At 33.7% G+C, this 15,415-nt stretch overlaps 1 protein-coding gene across 2 annotated transcripts in view; it reads right to left on the bottom strand.

Moving 5' to 3' along the window:
• Window positions 1-15,415, bottom strand: part of LOC145243914 (sialin-like) — a 285,719-nt gene that overhangs the window by 113,279 nt on the left and 157,025 nt on the right. For both annotated transcript variants that reach the window (XM_080107027.1, XM_080107026.1), the window contains exon 8: window positions 12,493-12,642. In XM_080107027.1, the coding sequence (XP_079963153.1) occupies window positions 12,493-12,642 (150 nt within the window). The remainder of the gene's footprint in view (window positions 1-12,492; window positions 12,643-15,415) is intronic.

The raw sequence follows: 15,415 nt of genomic DNA, 5'->3' as shown, positions 1-15,415 counted from the left end.
GAAACCTGAAGGGGTGTGATTTTGTTGCTAAGCGGGTTTGTCGAGGATATGTACGCGAAGAGAGCATAAGTGCAACGAGTTCATCAGAACACACTCCATTAAAGTACTTGTAAAACAGGCACAAGTATGCAACATTGTAGTGATGGGGCAGAGGTTGGGCTTCGTTTATAGTGAGGAGCATATTAGATTGGAGACTCTTTTTTGGGCCGTGTCTAAGAGTAAGAGACTCATGGTAGATGCACCAGCCCAACAGTACTCCATGCATGGGTTAATGGTGGCTTTATAGAGATACAGAATACTGTCGTGTGGGAGTAATTTTTTGTGGTGGAACGATTCCGATACAATTACTGATTCTATAATAAATCCCTGATTCCGATTCCATTTCTTTATAAATCTCTAAATATTTAACTATAAAGTTGTTATTTTTTCTCGAATGGCATAAAATACATATTATTAAATATGCATATATTTTCTCAAGCATAAAAACTTGTGGAGATGATCTATAGATTTTCGCTTTACTTTATTTTATGCCATTTGAGAAAAAAATAACAACTTTATAGTTAAATATTTAGAGATTTAGAAAGAAATGGAATCGGAATCAGGGATTTATTATAGAATCGGTAATTGTATCGGAATCGGGAAAATTATTGGAATCGTTCCACCACTAAAAATTACTCCCACACGACAGTATTCTGTATCTCTATAAAGTCACCATTAACCCATGCATGGAGTACTGTTGGGCTGGTGCATCTACCATGAGTCTCTTACTCTTAGACACGGCCCAAAAAAGAGTCTCCAATCTAATATGCTCCTCACTATAAACGAAGCTCCAACCTCTGCCCCATCACCACAATGTTGCATACTTGTGCCTGTTTTACAAGTACTTTAATGGAGTGTGTTCTGATGAACTCATATCACTTGTGCCACGGCCATCGTAATAGATAGCCTATCAGCTGAAATATGACGCAATCGCCAAGGTCCTAGCAAGTAAGATATGTGGAACACTTAGACTGTCGATAATGAGCAGAAATCTTTATAGAAAGCATTAAAAAACTTCAAAATTGGTTTAAAAAAAGACAAATAAAGAACACGATGATTTGTACTGAAACTCATCCAATATTAATAATAAAAAAGAATTGAAAAGGAGAAAAGTTGTTTGTTTATGCATTAAAAGCAATTGAAAATTTCGTTGTATTTTGCGTTCTTTATTTACTTATAAATTACATTTAAAAAGAAGAGAAGGAAGGAAAATGATTTGATTTGTAGTGAAACTGAAGTTTATTCAATATAAATAAATAAAAATTATACATGTGAGATTACGTATGGTTGAAACAGAAGACAATCAAATGTTGAAAAACATGAAATATGAGTTCAGGCAATAAACAAATATTAAACGATTTTTTTTTAATTAAAACAAACAAAAAATACAATAAATTAGTTTAACTGAAAAACGAACGATAAGTTAAAAAAAAATAAAAAAATTAGGCTCAAATAAATAATGTTAGTATAAACAAAGTTAATAACATAGAAATATTTCAAACATTAAATATTCAAACATTACAAAAAATCTATTGTAGAATTTAATTAAAAGTTTGAATTTTTCTTTTTTTGATATTTTGTTTTTACTAATATTGTCATTCTCTTTGTGACAAAATGTACTTATAAATAAGAGAATTCGATGAACTCCATACCAGTATTTTTTCAATTTGCTGAATAGTGTGACCCTCATCACAAAAGTCAACATGAAATAAAAGATCTTGATCAGCCAAAACATTTAAACTTATATACATGACTAATTACCTCTGATGAATAAAATAAGAAAAAGAATCGCATTTGGTAAGTTTGTTTATGACTATATAATTATATAACACAAAATTATTAGTTACTAGCATTTGGGTATAACAGAGAACCTCTTTTAATATTCTAAAAGTACCTGTTTCTTCAACGACCTCTCTCCCGGATATTAAATTTTTGCAACTATGGCATTTCAATTGCTTGAAAACTGCAAAACAGCAATAATCTACTAAGTATAATATAACATGAAATAATGTTTCTGCACTATTAATATCATCTGCTGTTATTTCTATGTTAAATTTATAAACATGTAACTCTTGCTCCCTTGTCATTTGATCCCAGTTAGTTTCTTGTCGATTTTTCAATTCAATAGTTCGATTATTAATTGGTAAACTCAGTTTTAAAACTGACAATATTCTGAAGGTTTTTTTTCACATTCATATACTTGACATATCGGTATATTATACTGATCCTCGCTAAATTTCCGATACTGGCAAAACCTTGCCCCAAGGTTATCTGTCTGAAACTTTCCTGGTAATATATACACCATGTTCAGTTCTTTTATGCACTATTTAGTCAATTCTAAATTGCGTAAATCGTACGATGCAAAGCAGTATATGTTTCCTTTGTTAACTTACCAGTTCTTCCAGGAATGCTATTCCAAGTTTCTAACCATTCACAAAAAAAAAAAAAGAAAAAGAAAAAAAACCAGAGAAATCTATAATTATCACCATACTTATTACGAAGCCGACAATTTTTAATATGGTGTTTTCACATTCAGTATTGTCTACCATATAAAAAAATCTTTGTATGTATTCTGCGATTTCTGCATAATTTGGCAAGCATTCCTGTTTTCCTAAGGTTTGCAATCCTAGAATAGTGTATTCGTTGAAAATTTGCAAAAGCAAATTAACATTTTGTCTTTGAAAATTTGCAAAAGCAAATTAACATTTTGCCTTTCAAAATTAGTGGGAGAAAGAGCTTTTGCAGTCAACTTTTAACAATATTTCAAAAGTGATTGAGATTCTAGGACATAAATTTTATGAAAGCTAGAAAATGGAGCATTTTGGAGGTTATCTGATTCATGATTTCTATTATAACAAAATTTGGGAACATCATGCATTTACTTTCATCCTTTTTTAGCCAAGCTAATTGTTTCTAATGCATTTTAATATATGCACTGAATCGAATAATAAGAAAAGAGGTCTAGACGTTTGTGGGGTATAAAAAAACAAAAAAATGGGCGTATCTGCATCGCTCTTTGAGAAAGAAGAAGGAAAGGATGGCCAGCGCATTTGTATACGCGAAGGACATCTTGGGAAGGCAGAGCATGATGGGAGAAGCTATTTTTTTTTTCCTATCTCTTCCTTTTTTTTCTAGATAGGAGGATATAAAAGCTGGGAAAAATTCCCTGGTCCAGAGAGAAAAGAGTCGTGAACATCTTCTCTTGAAAATAATTTCGTATTGCTGACGTTCAGATTGTGCAGTGTGACATTGGTGGCGAGAGTCGATTAGAAAAGAAGAGGGCAGAAACGTGCTGTTGTCGAGAGAGTGACTCACTCCTTCCCGAACCCCAGAACCGAATCCTGATTATAACCCTTTAATATATGCACTGAATCGAATAAGAAGAAAAGAGGTCTAGACGTTATAACTGGATGGGGATATACAATTGAAAGCTTTGATGGGCTACAAAAGAAAGACATGTATTTTTTATTTATTGCATTAATATCTGTTATAATAGATAATAGTCTAAACCCTATCTCCTTTAAGTCTATTATTACACGTTTAATTATGTCAAATAAGTTCTCAGCTAGAAGACATTTAGTTGGCATAACATGCACAACATCCTTATATTGTGAGAATACACTGCTAAGCATAAAAGCAAATGCACTTGTGGCAGGTTCATTGCTGTTGTTGGCTAAATCAACAATGTTACCAAAAAGAAAGATAAGTTTTTAGATGAACTTCATCAACAAGTAAAGATACTGTGATGTCATTCTGCATTAGTAACTTTAACTTGCTTTTAATATACATGAGAAAATTAGGTTATCATGTTGTTCAATTACAGAATTCATAGAAGTTGAAAGTTTTATCTTCTTATGGTTGAATAACATGGCAAAATTACATTTTTAGTGTCTCTTAACAGTCTGTACCCTCTAGGGGAGCAGTTATATAATAAGGAAGAGAATATCATCATTTCACTTGAATAATTAACCTTATTCATTGTCATTATGTTTATTTGTTCATAAATGAATTTAATTGCATTGAAATATTTAATTGGCTCATCTTGCACTAATAGCAAAAATGACAAGATTAATTTTAATATAGAAATTATATTTGAAGTTTTGATTTGCTGTTCTTCAATGTCCATTTTTTTTTCATGTTTTCCATCAAAATCTGTATAGTGTTTTCGTTGGTTACATGTTTAGGAACCTTATACTCCCCTATAGTACTCGTTTCCACATCCCTGCAGAATACTGTAATGGCCAAGTCTGATTCAATTACCATGGACATTTTTATTTTTGGACACGGGCATCTGTTTATATGGCATATAATAATGATATTTTCCTGTCTAATAAAAGTCTAGAAACTTCAATTTTGTTTCCAAATCATCAATGCTTTGGAAAGTCTTACGTTTTTGTAGCTCTAACTCGTCAGCAACATTTTCATATAACGCATGCTTAAGGGTAGAGTTTTCTAAACATATTTTCTTTGCATTAGGAGATTCTCTAAAAGTGGTTGATGATAAATAGAAGAGACAGTTTGGTAGTATTCGAGGAATAGCACCATCCTTAAAATATGGATTCTTTAATTTAACTGTAATTGTCTTTCTGGTCCTTTCATCAAATGCTGACATCTCTTGCCGTATGTCTTCAGGTCGAAAATGAAATTCACATACCTAAAGAAATAATTTAAAAGAAAACCGTACCATATGTTTGACTTTAAAAAAACAGTTTCTTTTCTTTTTAATTACATTTTCACCCCAAACATAGCACGTTGCCACTTTGATGTAGGGAGTTACTATCAGGGACCTAAGTTGTAGGGGTACTATGTAGGGAGTTTAGCAGCAAGATGTCTGTTCACATTACACTTGAACTTCTGCATGTCAGTAGAGTTGAGAAAGCAGGAAACCGATAGAGAATTCCAAAGTTTAGCAGTTCTGGAGAAGCTATTAGAGAGAAGGCCTTCCTACATCTAAGGATCTCTACTGTATAGGGGTGGGACTTCGCTGCTTGTCGGGTTTGTAGGGGGTATTTTTCTCGAGGGGGTACAAGGGCTTGTAGTTCATCAGAGCATCCACCATTAAAATACTTATAAAACAGGCAGAGGGATGCAACATTTCGTCGATGGGATAGAGGCTGAAGCTTAGATAACAGTTCAGGACCTATCAGGTTGGCGACTCTCTATTGGATCCTATCCAGAAGCGAGAGACTAGTAGCAGATGCACCAGCCCAGATGTGACAGCAGTACTCCATACATAGCGAATGGTCGCTTTGTAGAGGTACAGGATACTTTCAGGCGTAAGTAACTTTCTAGCATGGTAGAGAGAGCCCACCTTCTTTGCAGCAACTTTGGCAATCAATTGGGTGTATCTATTCCAACTAATGTTTCCTGTGAACGTTAAGCCAAAAATGATAAGATAGAAAAATAATTATTAATGAAATGTTTTTTGGTTGACAAAAACGGTCATAAACAATTTTTTAAAGTTTAACCTATTTCATGTTGATATAAAGTATTGCACAGTAAAAATAATGAAACTAAAAGAAAAATCATTTTTCTTATTTAGAATTGTTTAATCAAGAAATTCAAGTTTTACGATATCGCTTTTATGAAATTGTTAGATGAAAGTACAGAATATTTACAACACACTCCTCTCCTCATGTTAAATAATAAGTTTCTAAATAATAATTTATTTCAGCACATAGCATAGATAACATGTAAGATAATTTTTTTATATCCATAGCTTCATTATTTTTAAATACGTTCTGAAAAAAAAATGTACTAAGAAAGAGATAAACATTTGTAATGCGTGTGTGTCAGAAACTGACCTTACGAATGCGTGAAAAAATATTGAATGATTCGACCCCCTGTCTTTCTAAGCTTATAACTACTCAAAAAATGTAATTCGAGCCCTAATTTTTTTTAATTAAAGGAGCAAGGGCCAAGGTTTCATTTAACAAAGAAAAAAAAAAACAACGTGATTTAAAAAAAAAAAAAAGGTTTTAAACTTCGGACTTTACAGGTAAATTTCTAAAAAGCACTTCTTTTTTTGTTTTAAATTTGAATATATTATTTATTGATCTTTTATCTTCAATTTGTGATATATAAAACTTTGGTGAGTAAATTAATTATTTACTTTTTAGTAGACATTTCAAAATGAGGGGCGTGAATTAAAAAAGAACATTTGTCTAAAATATATTCAGTTTATTGGAAAGAGCATAAAATTTCACAATGACCCTGAAAATATCGTAAAAATTGAATCAATAGAAAAATTTTGATAGATTTTTAAAGTTTAAAAATTGAAAAATACTTAACTCATAAAATTCAATTGATTTCATTACTGTTGTTTAAAAAATAAAATTTCTATTACTTCTTATACAACTTTAATAGTTTATTTGGGAAGTATAATCCATAAAGAAAATAAACAACCCACTTTACAAAGAGAAATTACGAGTTTTTTATATTTTATTTGCCGTTTCGTGTTAGGGGTGTCAAAAATTCACCCAAAATTCTGATACACCTACGCGTACATACCCTTTGGTACAAAAACTGTTAAAAAAGTGATATATAACTAATAAATTTTATCAAACGCATGATAAGTTAATCTTCTACCTAGCTAAATAAGTGTTTTTAATATCTTTAAAAGGTTTATTAAGTTAATTATTTAAGCATGTTTTTGAGGGGGGGTTGTTTTGTTTAAATACTTTAGTCTCAAACATTTTACAACTCACTTTGCTGTATCGAGATAATGCGAATTTTTTTCTTTTTATCGAATTCATCCACATGTAATTTAATTCCTTGTCTTTCGGAAATGAAAAAACAGTAACTTTCGATCCCTTTTCGTAGTTTCCTTTGATATTTGGAACGATACATCAATGTACAATATCCGTCCTTAGAAGGTAATATTACTTCATATAAGAGTTGGGATGAATAATCAGAATCGGAAATCGGAAAAATCGGAACTTTTAGGAGTATCGGAATTAGTATCGCAATTAGTATCGGAATTAGTATCGCAATTATTATCTGAATTAGTATTGGAATTAGTATTGGAATTAGTATCGCAATTAGTATCGGAAATGAAAAAAATTTGTACCTATTTTCTGATGCCAAAAGCGATTCTTTTAATTGTCTTATTTTATTGGATTTTGTTAAAAGCAACATCTTCCACTGCTTGTATAAATAATAAAATAATAATTATTTATTGATTTTAAACCACCAGTAAAACTAAAATTTATATATCATCCCTTAACAGTGTATTTTTAAGTTTGAGAAAATATTTGTACATTTAACATAAAAATATCTGTTTTTTACGGAGTCCATTTTAGAGCGTTTATATCGACATTTGAAACTTTTGTGGTTGGGTCGTCCACAATTATAGCTGATAATTTTATTCTTTTTCTTGGAAAAATTACTTTTGAGGAACACGTTGCGGTGAGGTGCGTACTTTGGTGGTGTCTGTTTTCGAGAAGCATTTTTGAACTTCATAATATTGCTGGAGTTATTATTGTCCCGGGCACGACGTTAAATTGTGACCATTTCTATCTGACTAACCAAATTAACCAACTAATACCTAACATAATGTTTACAGTTTTTGTTACAAAAAAAAAAGGTCATTTTTTAAAACCTTTTCTTTGTAAATTTCCTTTGAGTCAAATAATCTTTTTGTATCATTTTTTTTGGCAAACATTTGTTAAAAACAAAACAAAACAAAAAAATGTATATTTGTGAATTTTTGTGCATATGTTTATATGTATTTGAAAAGTATTCTATTTTTATGTTTATATATATTTGAAAAGTGTTTCTTTTTATATGTATAAAAAAAAATGTCTTCTTTTTGCACACATTATACCAATATATTAATAATTCCTTTTGACCAATGAGAATAAAGACAAATTTCCCCAAAACAAACAAACCAAAAACAAAAACAAAAACAAAAAAAGAAACAATTATTTTATTGGTTTATTTTTATTTCTTCATTTATTTGTTTATTTCATTTTTATTTATTTTATTTTTCTGTCCTTTTCTCAAGTCAAACCAAAATTGAATCCGAAAGAATTTCTCCATTATACCAAAAAAGGGGGTGTGTAAACCAATTTTGACTCCTGGTGGGGATAGTTATTTATTTGCCACCCACCTTGGCAAAATGTGGCACAAGGCCGGAAAGTGGGGATCCAGCAGGCTCTCCTCAAGGAGGGGCACTCCTGCAATTGTAAAAATTGCCTGAGTAACCCCGTCGGCATTCCATGGTAGGGGCGCCTCAGGCAGTAAGCAATGAACTTACTCCACAGGAAAGCCCAGTGGCAAGGCCTGGGAGGGTGGACCTCCTAGGTATTACCCAGGCGGCGTACCTCAGTCCAACAGGTGCTGGGCCGGTTCCCGGCCCCTCACCTGTTGGGCTGAGTGTCAAGTGACGAATCCTTGACGAGTACTACTACCCTGTCTCCCTGTAGCCGAAGCCGCTAGGAGACGTTCCCCATCAGACTCCTGGTGGGGGTATGAGACCAATGAATTCGCCAATCGTTTTTATAACCACCGGCTGTGCTGAACCAACCAATGAAATCTTCCAAAGTTACTATAAAAACTATCGAATTTTGGATTCAATCAATTCACCGTTAACTACGTCACGGACCACATTTGATTCTTGGCCGCCATCTTGGTTACTGCCAATTACACTCGGAATCTGATCTGAACTACGCTGCCATCTTTGTTTAACATAATGTCTCATCACTTAACAAACACAAACTTATAAAAATATGTTCAGGTAAAAATGGTTTATTCCGAATATCTCTCTAAAACAAACTAAACTATTTGCTACGTTAAAATGAGTATGAAACGATATCACTGTATCACTATAATGTATAACCGACCTGTAAGACTAGAACATTTGTATTTAAGACTAAAACAACTACAGTCACTACAAAACAAAAACATATGACTGATAGGACAGAAGAAATTTAGAAAGTGAGCAGACAAGAAAAAAAGAAGCAAATTCTTCCCTCTCGGCCGTTTTTTTTACAGTCTTCATTTTTCGACTGAATTGTTCCATGATAACATTTATTTTTCTTTCTTTCTTTCTTCAATTGACCCTTTTATGATAAAAGGTCAGTCGTGGCATCCAAATCATATATATATACAGTGTAACCCGGATATAAGAGACACGAATATAAGAAAAGCTAATATAAGAGAAATTTTCTCTGGTCTCAAATTAGAGCCTGTGTTAATGTACAGTGTAACCTGGATATAAGAGAGTTTTTCTCTGGTCCCAAATTAAGTAAACCGGATATAAGAAACCTGGATATAAGAGAGTTTTTCTCTGGTCCCAAATTAGAACCTGTGTTAATGTACAGCGTAAACCGGATATAAGAACCCCGGATATAAGAGAAATTTTCTCTGGTCCCAAATTAGAGCCTGTGTTAATGTACAGTGTGACCCGGATATAAGAAACCTGGATATAAGAGAGTTTTTCTCTGGTCCCAAATTAGAACCTGTGTTAATGTACAATGTAAACCGGATATAAGAACCCCGGATATAAGAGAAATTTTCTCTGGTCTCAAATTAGAGCCTGTGTTAATGTACAGTGTAAACCGGATATAAGAAACTCGGATATAAGGTAGTTGTAGGGACTGCGGAGGAGGTCTCTTGTATCTGGGTTGCACAGTATAATGTTGCCGTTACAAACAAAGGAAAGAAAGAAAAATCCAAGTCAGCATTTTTGCTTTTTTAACAAAAGTTTTTATTCCCATCTCGTCATTTTTGCCCGGTGTACACTTTTCTTCTTCCTCCGACCACATGCCAGCCACAGCCAGCACATTCTCATCCTCGACTTTACACATCTATTTTCTTGGACGTTGACTTTCTTTTTTTCTCAAGCACATGGAGTCCTTTTTTCCCCTTTTTCTTGTCAAACCAACTCATGCACACTTCCTAATTTGCATATGCGTGTTTTTAACCAACCATCCTTTGCTGCTTCTGATATTTTCCCACACACTCATGTGCACTGCTATGCAATACCTGTCCTAGGAAAAGTAAAATTATTTCATACGTGTTGTACAATACCCGTCCTAGGAAAAGTAAAATTATTTCATACGTGTTGAACAATACCCGTCCTAGAGTAGGCAAAATTATTTCATATATGCATTTTACAATACTCGTCCTAGGGAAGGTAAAAATATTCAGCATGCGCTTACAATACTCGTTCTAGGGAAGATAAAATTATTTCATACAAATCTTGTATTATATCTATCCTAGGATAAGTAAAATATTTTTTTGCCTGGGATAGCAAATGATAGTCATAAAAATTCCTCAATATTCTAAGAATAACAGATATGTTCAAATACAACTTCATTTTTCTCTTTGTTTTCTACAGTCCCAAGCAACACAGGGTAGCCCTGCTAGTCTTCTTTAATATAAAGGGTGGCTGTCTGTGTGTCTATCTGTATGTTCAGCTAAGACTCAGAAACGACAAAACAAACCCCCACAAAGTTGGTATGTTTTCAATCGGCATTGCCTCGGGTGAACAATATCTAAAGTTTAGAAAAAATTATTCATTCTTTGATCCTAGTGGAGAGGGAGGGTTCAGCAAGATTATGTACTAACTGAAAGGAAGTAATTGTGATTTTTTTCTCAAGGAGTTATTTCCCTTATGCCGACTCATTCCTCAGAGAATCTATAAAAGCGTGTGTGTGAGTGTATGTCCAGAGAGAAGAATGGACTGGACAGAGAAGAAAGAGAGTGAGGGGAAAAGGGGGCGAAGAGAGAGAGTTATGCAAAGAGAGAAAAGGGAAAAAATGAGAAAGAAAAGATGACGAAGTTTCAATAGAAATATGTAACACCTTTGACCCAGGCAACATCGGGTATCCCTGGTGGTATTCTCATAAATTATATATTTGCATTTGAATAACAAATAATAAAAGAGGAATGCGCTGGGCGAGATAAAGACGAGATGAAAAAAAGGACACAAACGGTTGGAGAGAGAGAGAGAGAGAGAGAGAGAGAGAGAGAGAGAGAGAGAGGGAGAGAAGGTTTAATAAAAGTATGCAACACTTTTGACTCAGGCAATGTCAGGTAACCCTGCTAGTACAAATCTAAAGCAGAGTTTTCATGAGCTCTATGCATTTTAATTTATAAACAAAAATTCACCATCAGCAGCAACATTTGTTTAACATTTGTTTTAGATATTGGCATGTGCTGGACAGCTTTTATAAATGAGAAATATTATCATGCTATTTTATTGGGGGGAGGGGAGATCTGACTCTAATAATCTAGTCTTCTCTGGTAAGTTTTATCTCCTCATCTAATTACACTTTTCATATAGCTTTTACTTATTTGCTATAATAAAGTGTTTACTCCTAAACATTCAGCTTTTATTCTTCTAAACTAGTCATGGAGAAACTGTGGTCAAGGAGACTTTCTAAACGGCACGCCTGATGTCACAAGGAAAATAGAGAAAATGCTCACTCACACGTGGATGTTGGGGGTGGGGGCAGAAGCTGGTGTTAAAGAGGAAAATGTATTAAATTGCTGAATAACCTCAACTAATTATAAATGCCTGTTGCATTATAAGTATTACAATCAGAAAAATAAAAAAAATATTTGCTACTCCCCCGTCAACCATCTATTATATAAACGGCAAAATGGGCACGAGCGTTTGTGTATGTCCATGAAAGGCTTTTTGGTTCTCACGTTGGTTAGATTCCGCGAGAAGTTTTCGTATACTTCCCAGATCGTAATATCTCAGATTCACAAACGGACATTGTCTCTATCTTTTTTTTGATCAAGTTAAACAAAATTCACACGTGCCATCGTCTCTGCTGTTTGTTTGTCTTTTTCATATAAATAAAGCAAAATTATTGGCATGCAACCACCTAGCCTTCCAGCCAGGTAATATCTGTTCTGTAATTGATCCTTGGTCAATGTAGGAAAACCCTTCATACTGAGACAATAACTATTTATTTGGATATTGCTAGAGTACCCCTTTTTGGGGTAGCTGGTTTTCCCTCCACATTAAAAACGACCTTGTGTCTAATTTGCTTTCGTGGGAGGTTTAAAAGCCGCGCCATTTCTACAAGTTATATTTTGTATCTTTTGTTTTTGATTGACTACGTTAAATTTGATTGCTTTACCCTTCCGGTCGTGTCATGGAGTAGCAGTAAAACGTCAGATTTTCTTTCACTTTCTTTTCCGCCTTTGTGTGATGGGTTCGAGCCTGCCTACCTACGACCACTTTTTTCTTTTATTTTTGGCTCAACAGACACCTACAAACACCCGGGCAACGCCAGGCAGCCGGGCTAGTCTATGTATATAATCTTCAAGGTGTCTTCGAGTCAGTCTGCAATTCAAAAACTTTAACTCACAATTTCTATTCAAAACATAAACGAGAGAAAATAACTGATTTAAAGTTGAACTTCTGAATCCGTCATGGTTGTAATAACATGTTGAGATGAGAGAAAATGTATAAAAGAGAAAAGGAGTTCTTACCTGTGAAATATCAAAATGCAAGATGGTTTTCATATATAATGGCAGACTTGTAAGCATCATATAAAAACTCCAGTTGTAGCAACAGTGAGCAACGCATATTGCCCAGACGGGGAGTGACGTGAAGATTGATCGCCATGGTGTTACAAATGTCTAGAAAAAATTTAAAAGTTAAAAACAGATTTCATACAGATTTACGTTAACATCTCCAAATCTTGTGCTCATTAAAAAGTGAAAACCTGAATGCTCTCTCTCTCTCTCTCTCTCTCTCTCTCTCTCTTTCTCTGATTAAAAAAATGTAAGAGGAAGATCTAAAATACGCAACGTTTCGCCCATCTCACAGTCTTTTTCAAAAGTGAACCAGCTAAAATTAGTCCATGATGAGAGGATCAATTATTTCCGGAATATATGTGCAAAGGGAGAGCAACATAACTAAATTTATATAAATTAGGAAATACATGAGTGAGTGTGTCTACATATATCTATATATATAAATTCGTATTCCTGTCTGTTTGTTTGTTTGTTCACAATTTGATTAATATATACAAAACGTGTCTTATTTTAATCTTTCATTTATTTCTTTACATAGTATTATACTTGCAAAAACTATACAATTAAGAGATCACCTTATTTTTTATGCTTTTTCATTACAAAAAAAAAATATGGCGGCCAAAAACATAGTTCATGAAAGAGCTTAAAAAGCCAATCTGCCAAACCTTAGAAAGGCCAAATTTTAAAAAGCAATATAGCGGCCTCAAATAATAAATAGAAATGATAAAAATTAAATTTTTTTTCTGATTTTATTTCAACCTTTGGGTCTAACAATGTGTTTTATATAAAAATAAATAGTTTTTATATTTTTTTATCTGACAAATAATTTATGCTGCTAAACTACACATTTACCAAAATAAAAAATAAACGCACACATTAATGTTTATAATGTTTTTTCAGATTCACAAAATCGTGAGATTTCTTAGGACAGTGATCCCTTCTGCCGAAATATCTGGTGGAGAAGGTATCAGATACTTCTTTTTGGCGGCGATTACATTTACATGTTTTTATCCGTTCTTCTATTTTTGAAATTGTTGTGGGGGTATCCACGTTACCCATGATGAAAATGATTAGTATAGCAGGCGTGTTTCAAACGGAACTTCATGTTAACCCAGGCAACGCCGGGTACCCATGCTAGTATATACAATATTTTCAAATTTGTAATATACTAGCAGACCGCCCAGCGTTGCGTGGTTGCAAAATATCCTTAAATATGATATTGGAATTCATGCAGATTATTAGAGAGACAATTCTCAATCGATTGAGCCTAAGAGTGACATCAAAACTAAAAACTATATAGATAACTTGGGTGCCATCAGCTAGAATCGAAACCAAACCATACAATTCTCCACTTTCATTCCTTAGCCACGCTAATACACATATATGTGTGTCTGTGTGTGTATATATAAATTAATCTGTCATCCCATTTTTTAAAGATGGAATTACCCAATCATCGAAGACAAGATGCAAGCAAGCAAGAAAGAAACAAAGTTTTATATTTATACTAGCATGGGTGCCCGGCGTTGGCCGGGTGTTTGATACATTGAGCAAAAAAACAAAAAGTGGTAGTAGGAAAGCAGGCTCAAACCCGTACAGCGAAGGAGGAAAAGAACGGGAGAGAAACCTGATGTCTTTGCTGTTACGACCACCACCAAACCGGAAGTGATGTAGGTTATAATTAAGACAATCGGAAGGAGAGGATGACTTCCGAAAATATCGGCAAAAAAAGCGACCCCCCCCCCATCTCGTAGAAGTGCCCAGTTGAAGGTGAAGATATTAATGTTTTTAGCTAATTTTTCGATATTTGTTATCTGAAAAGTCGAACTTCCAAACGAAAATCCATCGCCTCTGTCGAAAGACATGCAAACATACATACATACATACATACATACATACATACATACATACATACATACACACATCTATATATTGGTAACTCAAATTTTCGACCCAAACCGATTAAAAAGCTTGCCCTATCTCTGAATACCCTTTATGTAAAATTTAAAATGTTTGACCAGAAATTGTCTGAGTAATTTGGTAGAGACCGAAGCAGTCAATTTTTTTTTAATTTGATCCCCATTATGACCCCTTAACATTTATTGTTTTGGGCTCAAATCAAGTTATTAAGTTAGCTCCATGTCCAAGGAACCTCTATCTAAAATTTCAAGTGTTTAGACCCAAAATTGGCGGAGGAGTTTGGTAGAGTTCTCAAAGGTCAAATCGTTGAACTTTGGCCCCTTAACAGCCAACACAGACACGTTCACTTTTATATATATAATAGATTGATACACAGGCGGCAAAAAGAAAGTCCGCACTTTAAGCGTAATTTAATGCGACTGTTTAAACAAACTATAGCTCATTTGATCGGCCTTTTATTCTTCTATAATTTTACCTGTGTGTGAGTGTGTGTATATATACGCACACACAGGTATAAATTTAGAATTAACTGGTATCCAAATTATTTTCACTAATGATAGTTTTCGATAGATGGGAAGCGATATGATAGAAGCTTTTCCTTTATTTTATTGTATAGGTGGAGTGATCATATATACTAGCATGGGTGCCCGGCGTTGCCCGGGTGTTTGGAGGTGTATGCTGAGCAAAAAAAAAAAAACGGTCGATTTTCTTTAATTTGATCCCTATTATGACTCCTTAACATTTATTGTTTTGGGCTCAAATCAAGTTATTAAGTTAGATCCATGTCCAAGAAACCTATATCTAAAATTTCAAGTGTTTAGACCCAAAATTGTCAGAGGAGTTTGGTAGAGTTCTCAAAGGTCAAATCGTTGAATGAAATGATTCCATTTCCTTTTGATGAAAACCGGTTTTCTTTTTTTGTTGCAATTGGTCAGTTTTGTACAAATTCAAATAGCGA

The sequence above is a fragment of the Euprymna scolopes genome, chromosome 22 (genome assembly GCF_053919585.1).
Source record: "Euprymna scolopes isolate OS-2025 chromosome 22, ASM5391958v1, whole genome shotgun sequence".
NCBI classification, from domain to species: domain Eukaryota; kingdom Metazoa; phylum Mollusca; class Cephalopoda; order Sepiida; family Sepiolidae; genus Euprymna; species Euprymna scolopes.
Note: the sequence above shows the minus strand (reverse complement) of the source record. Positions and strands in the feature narration are given on the sequence as shown.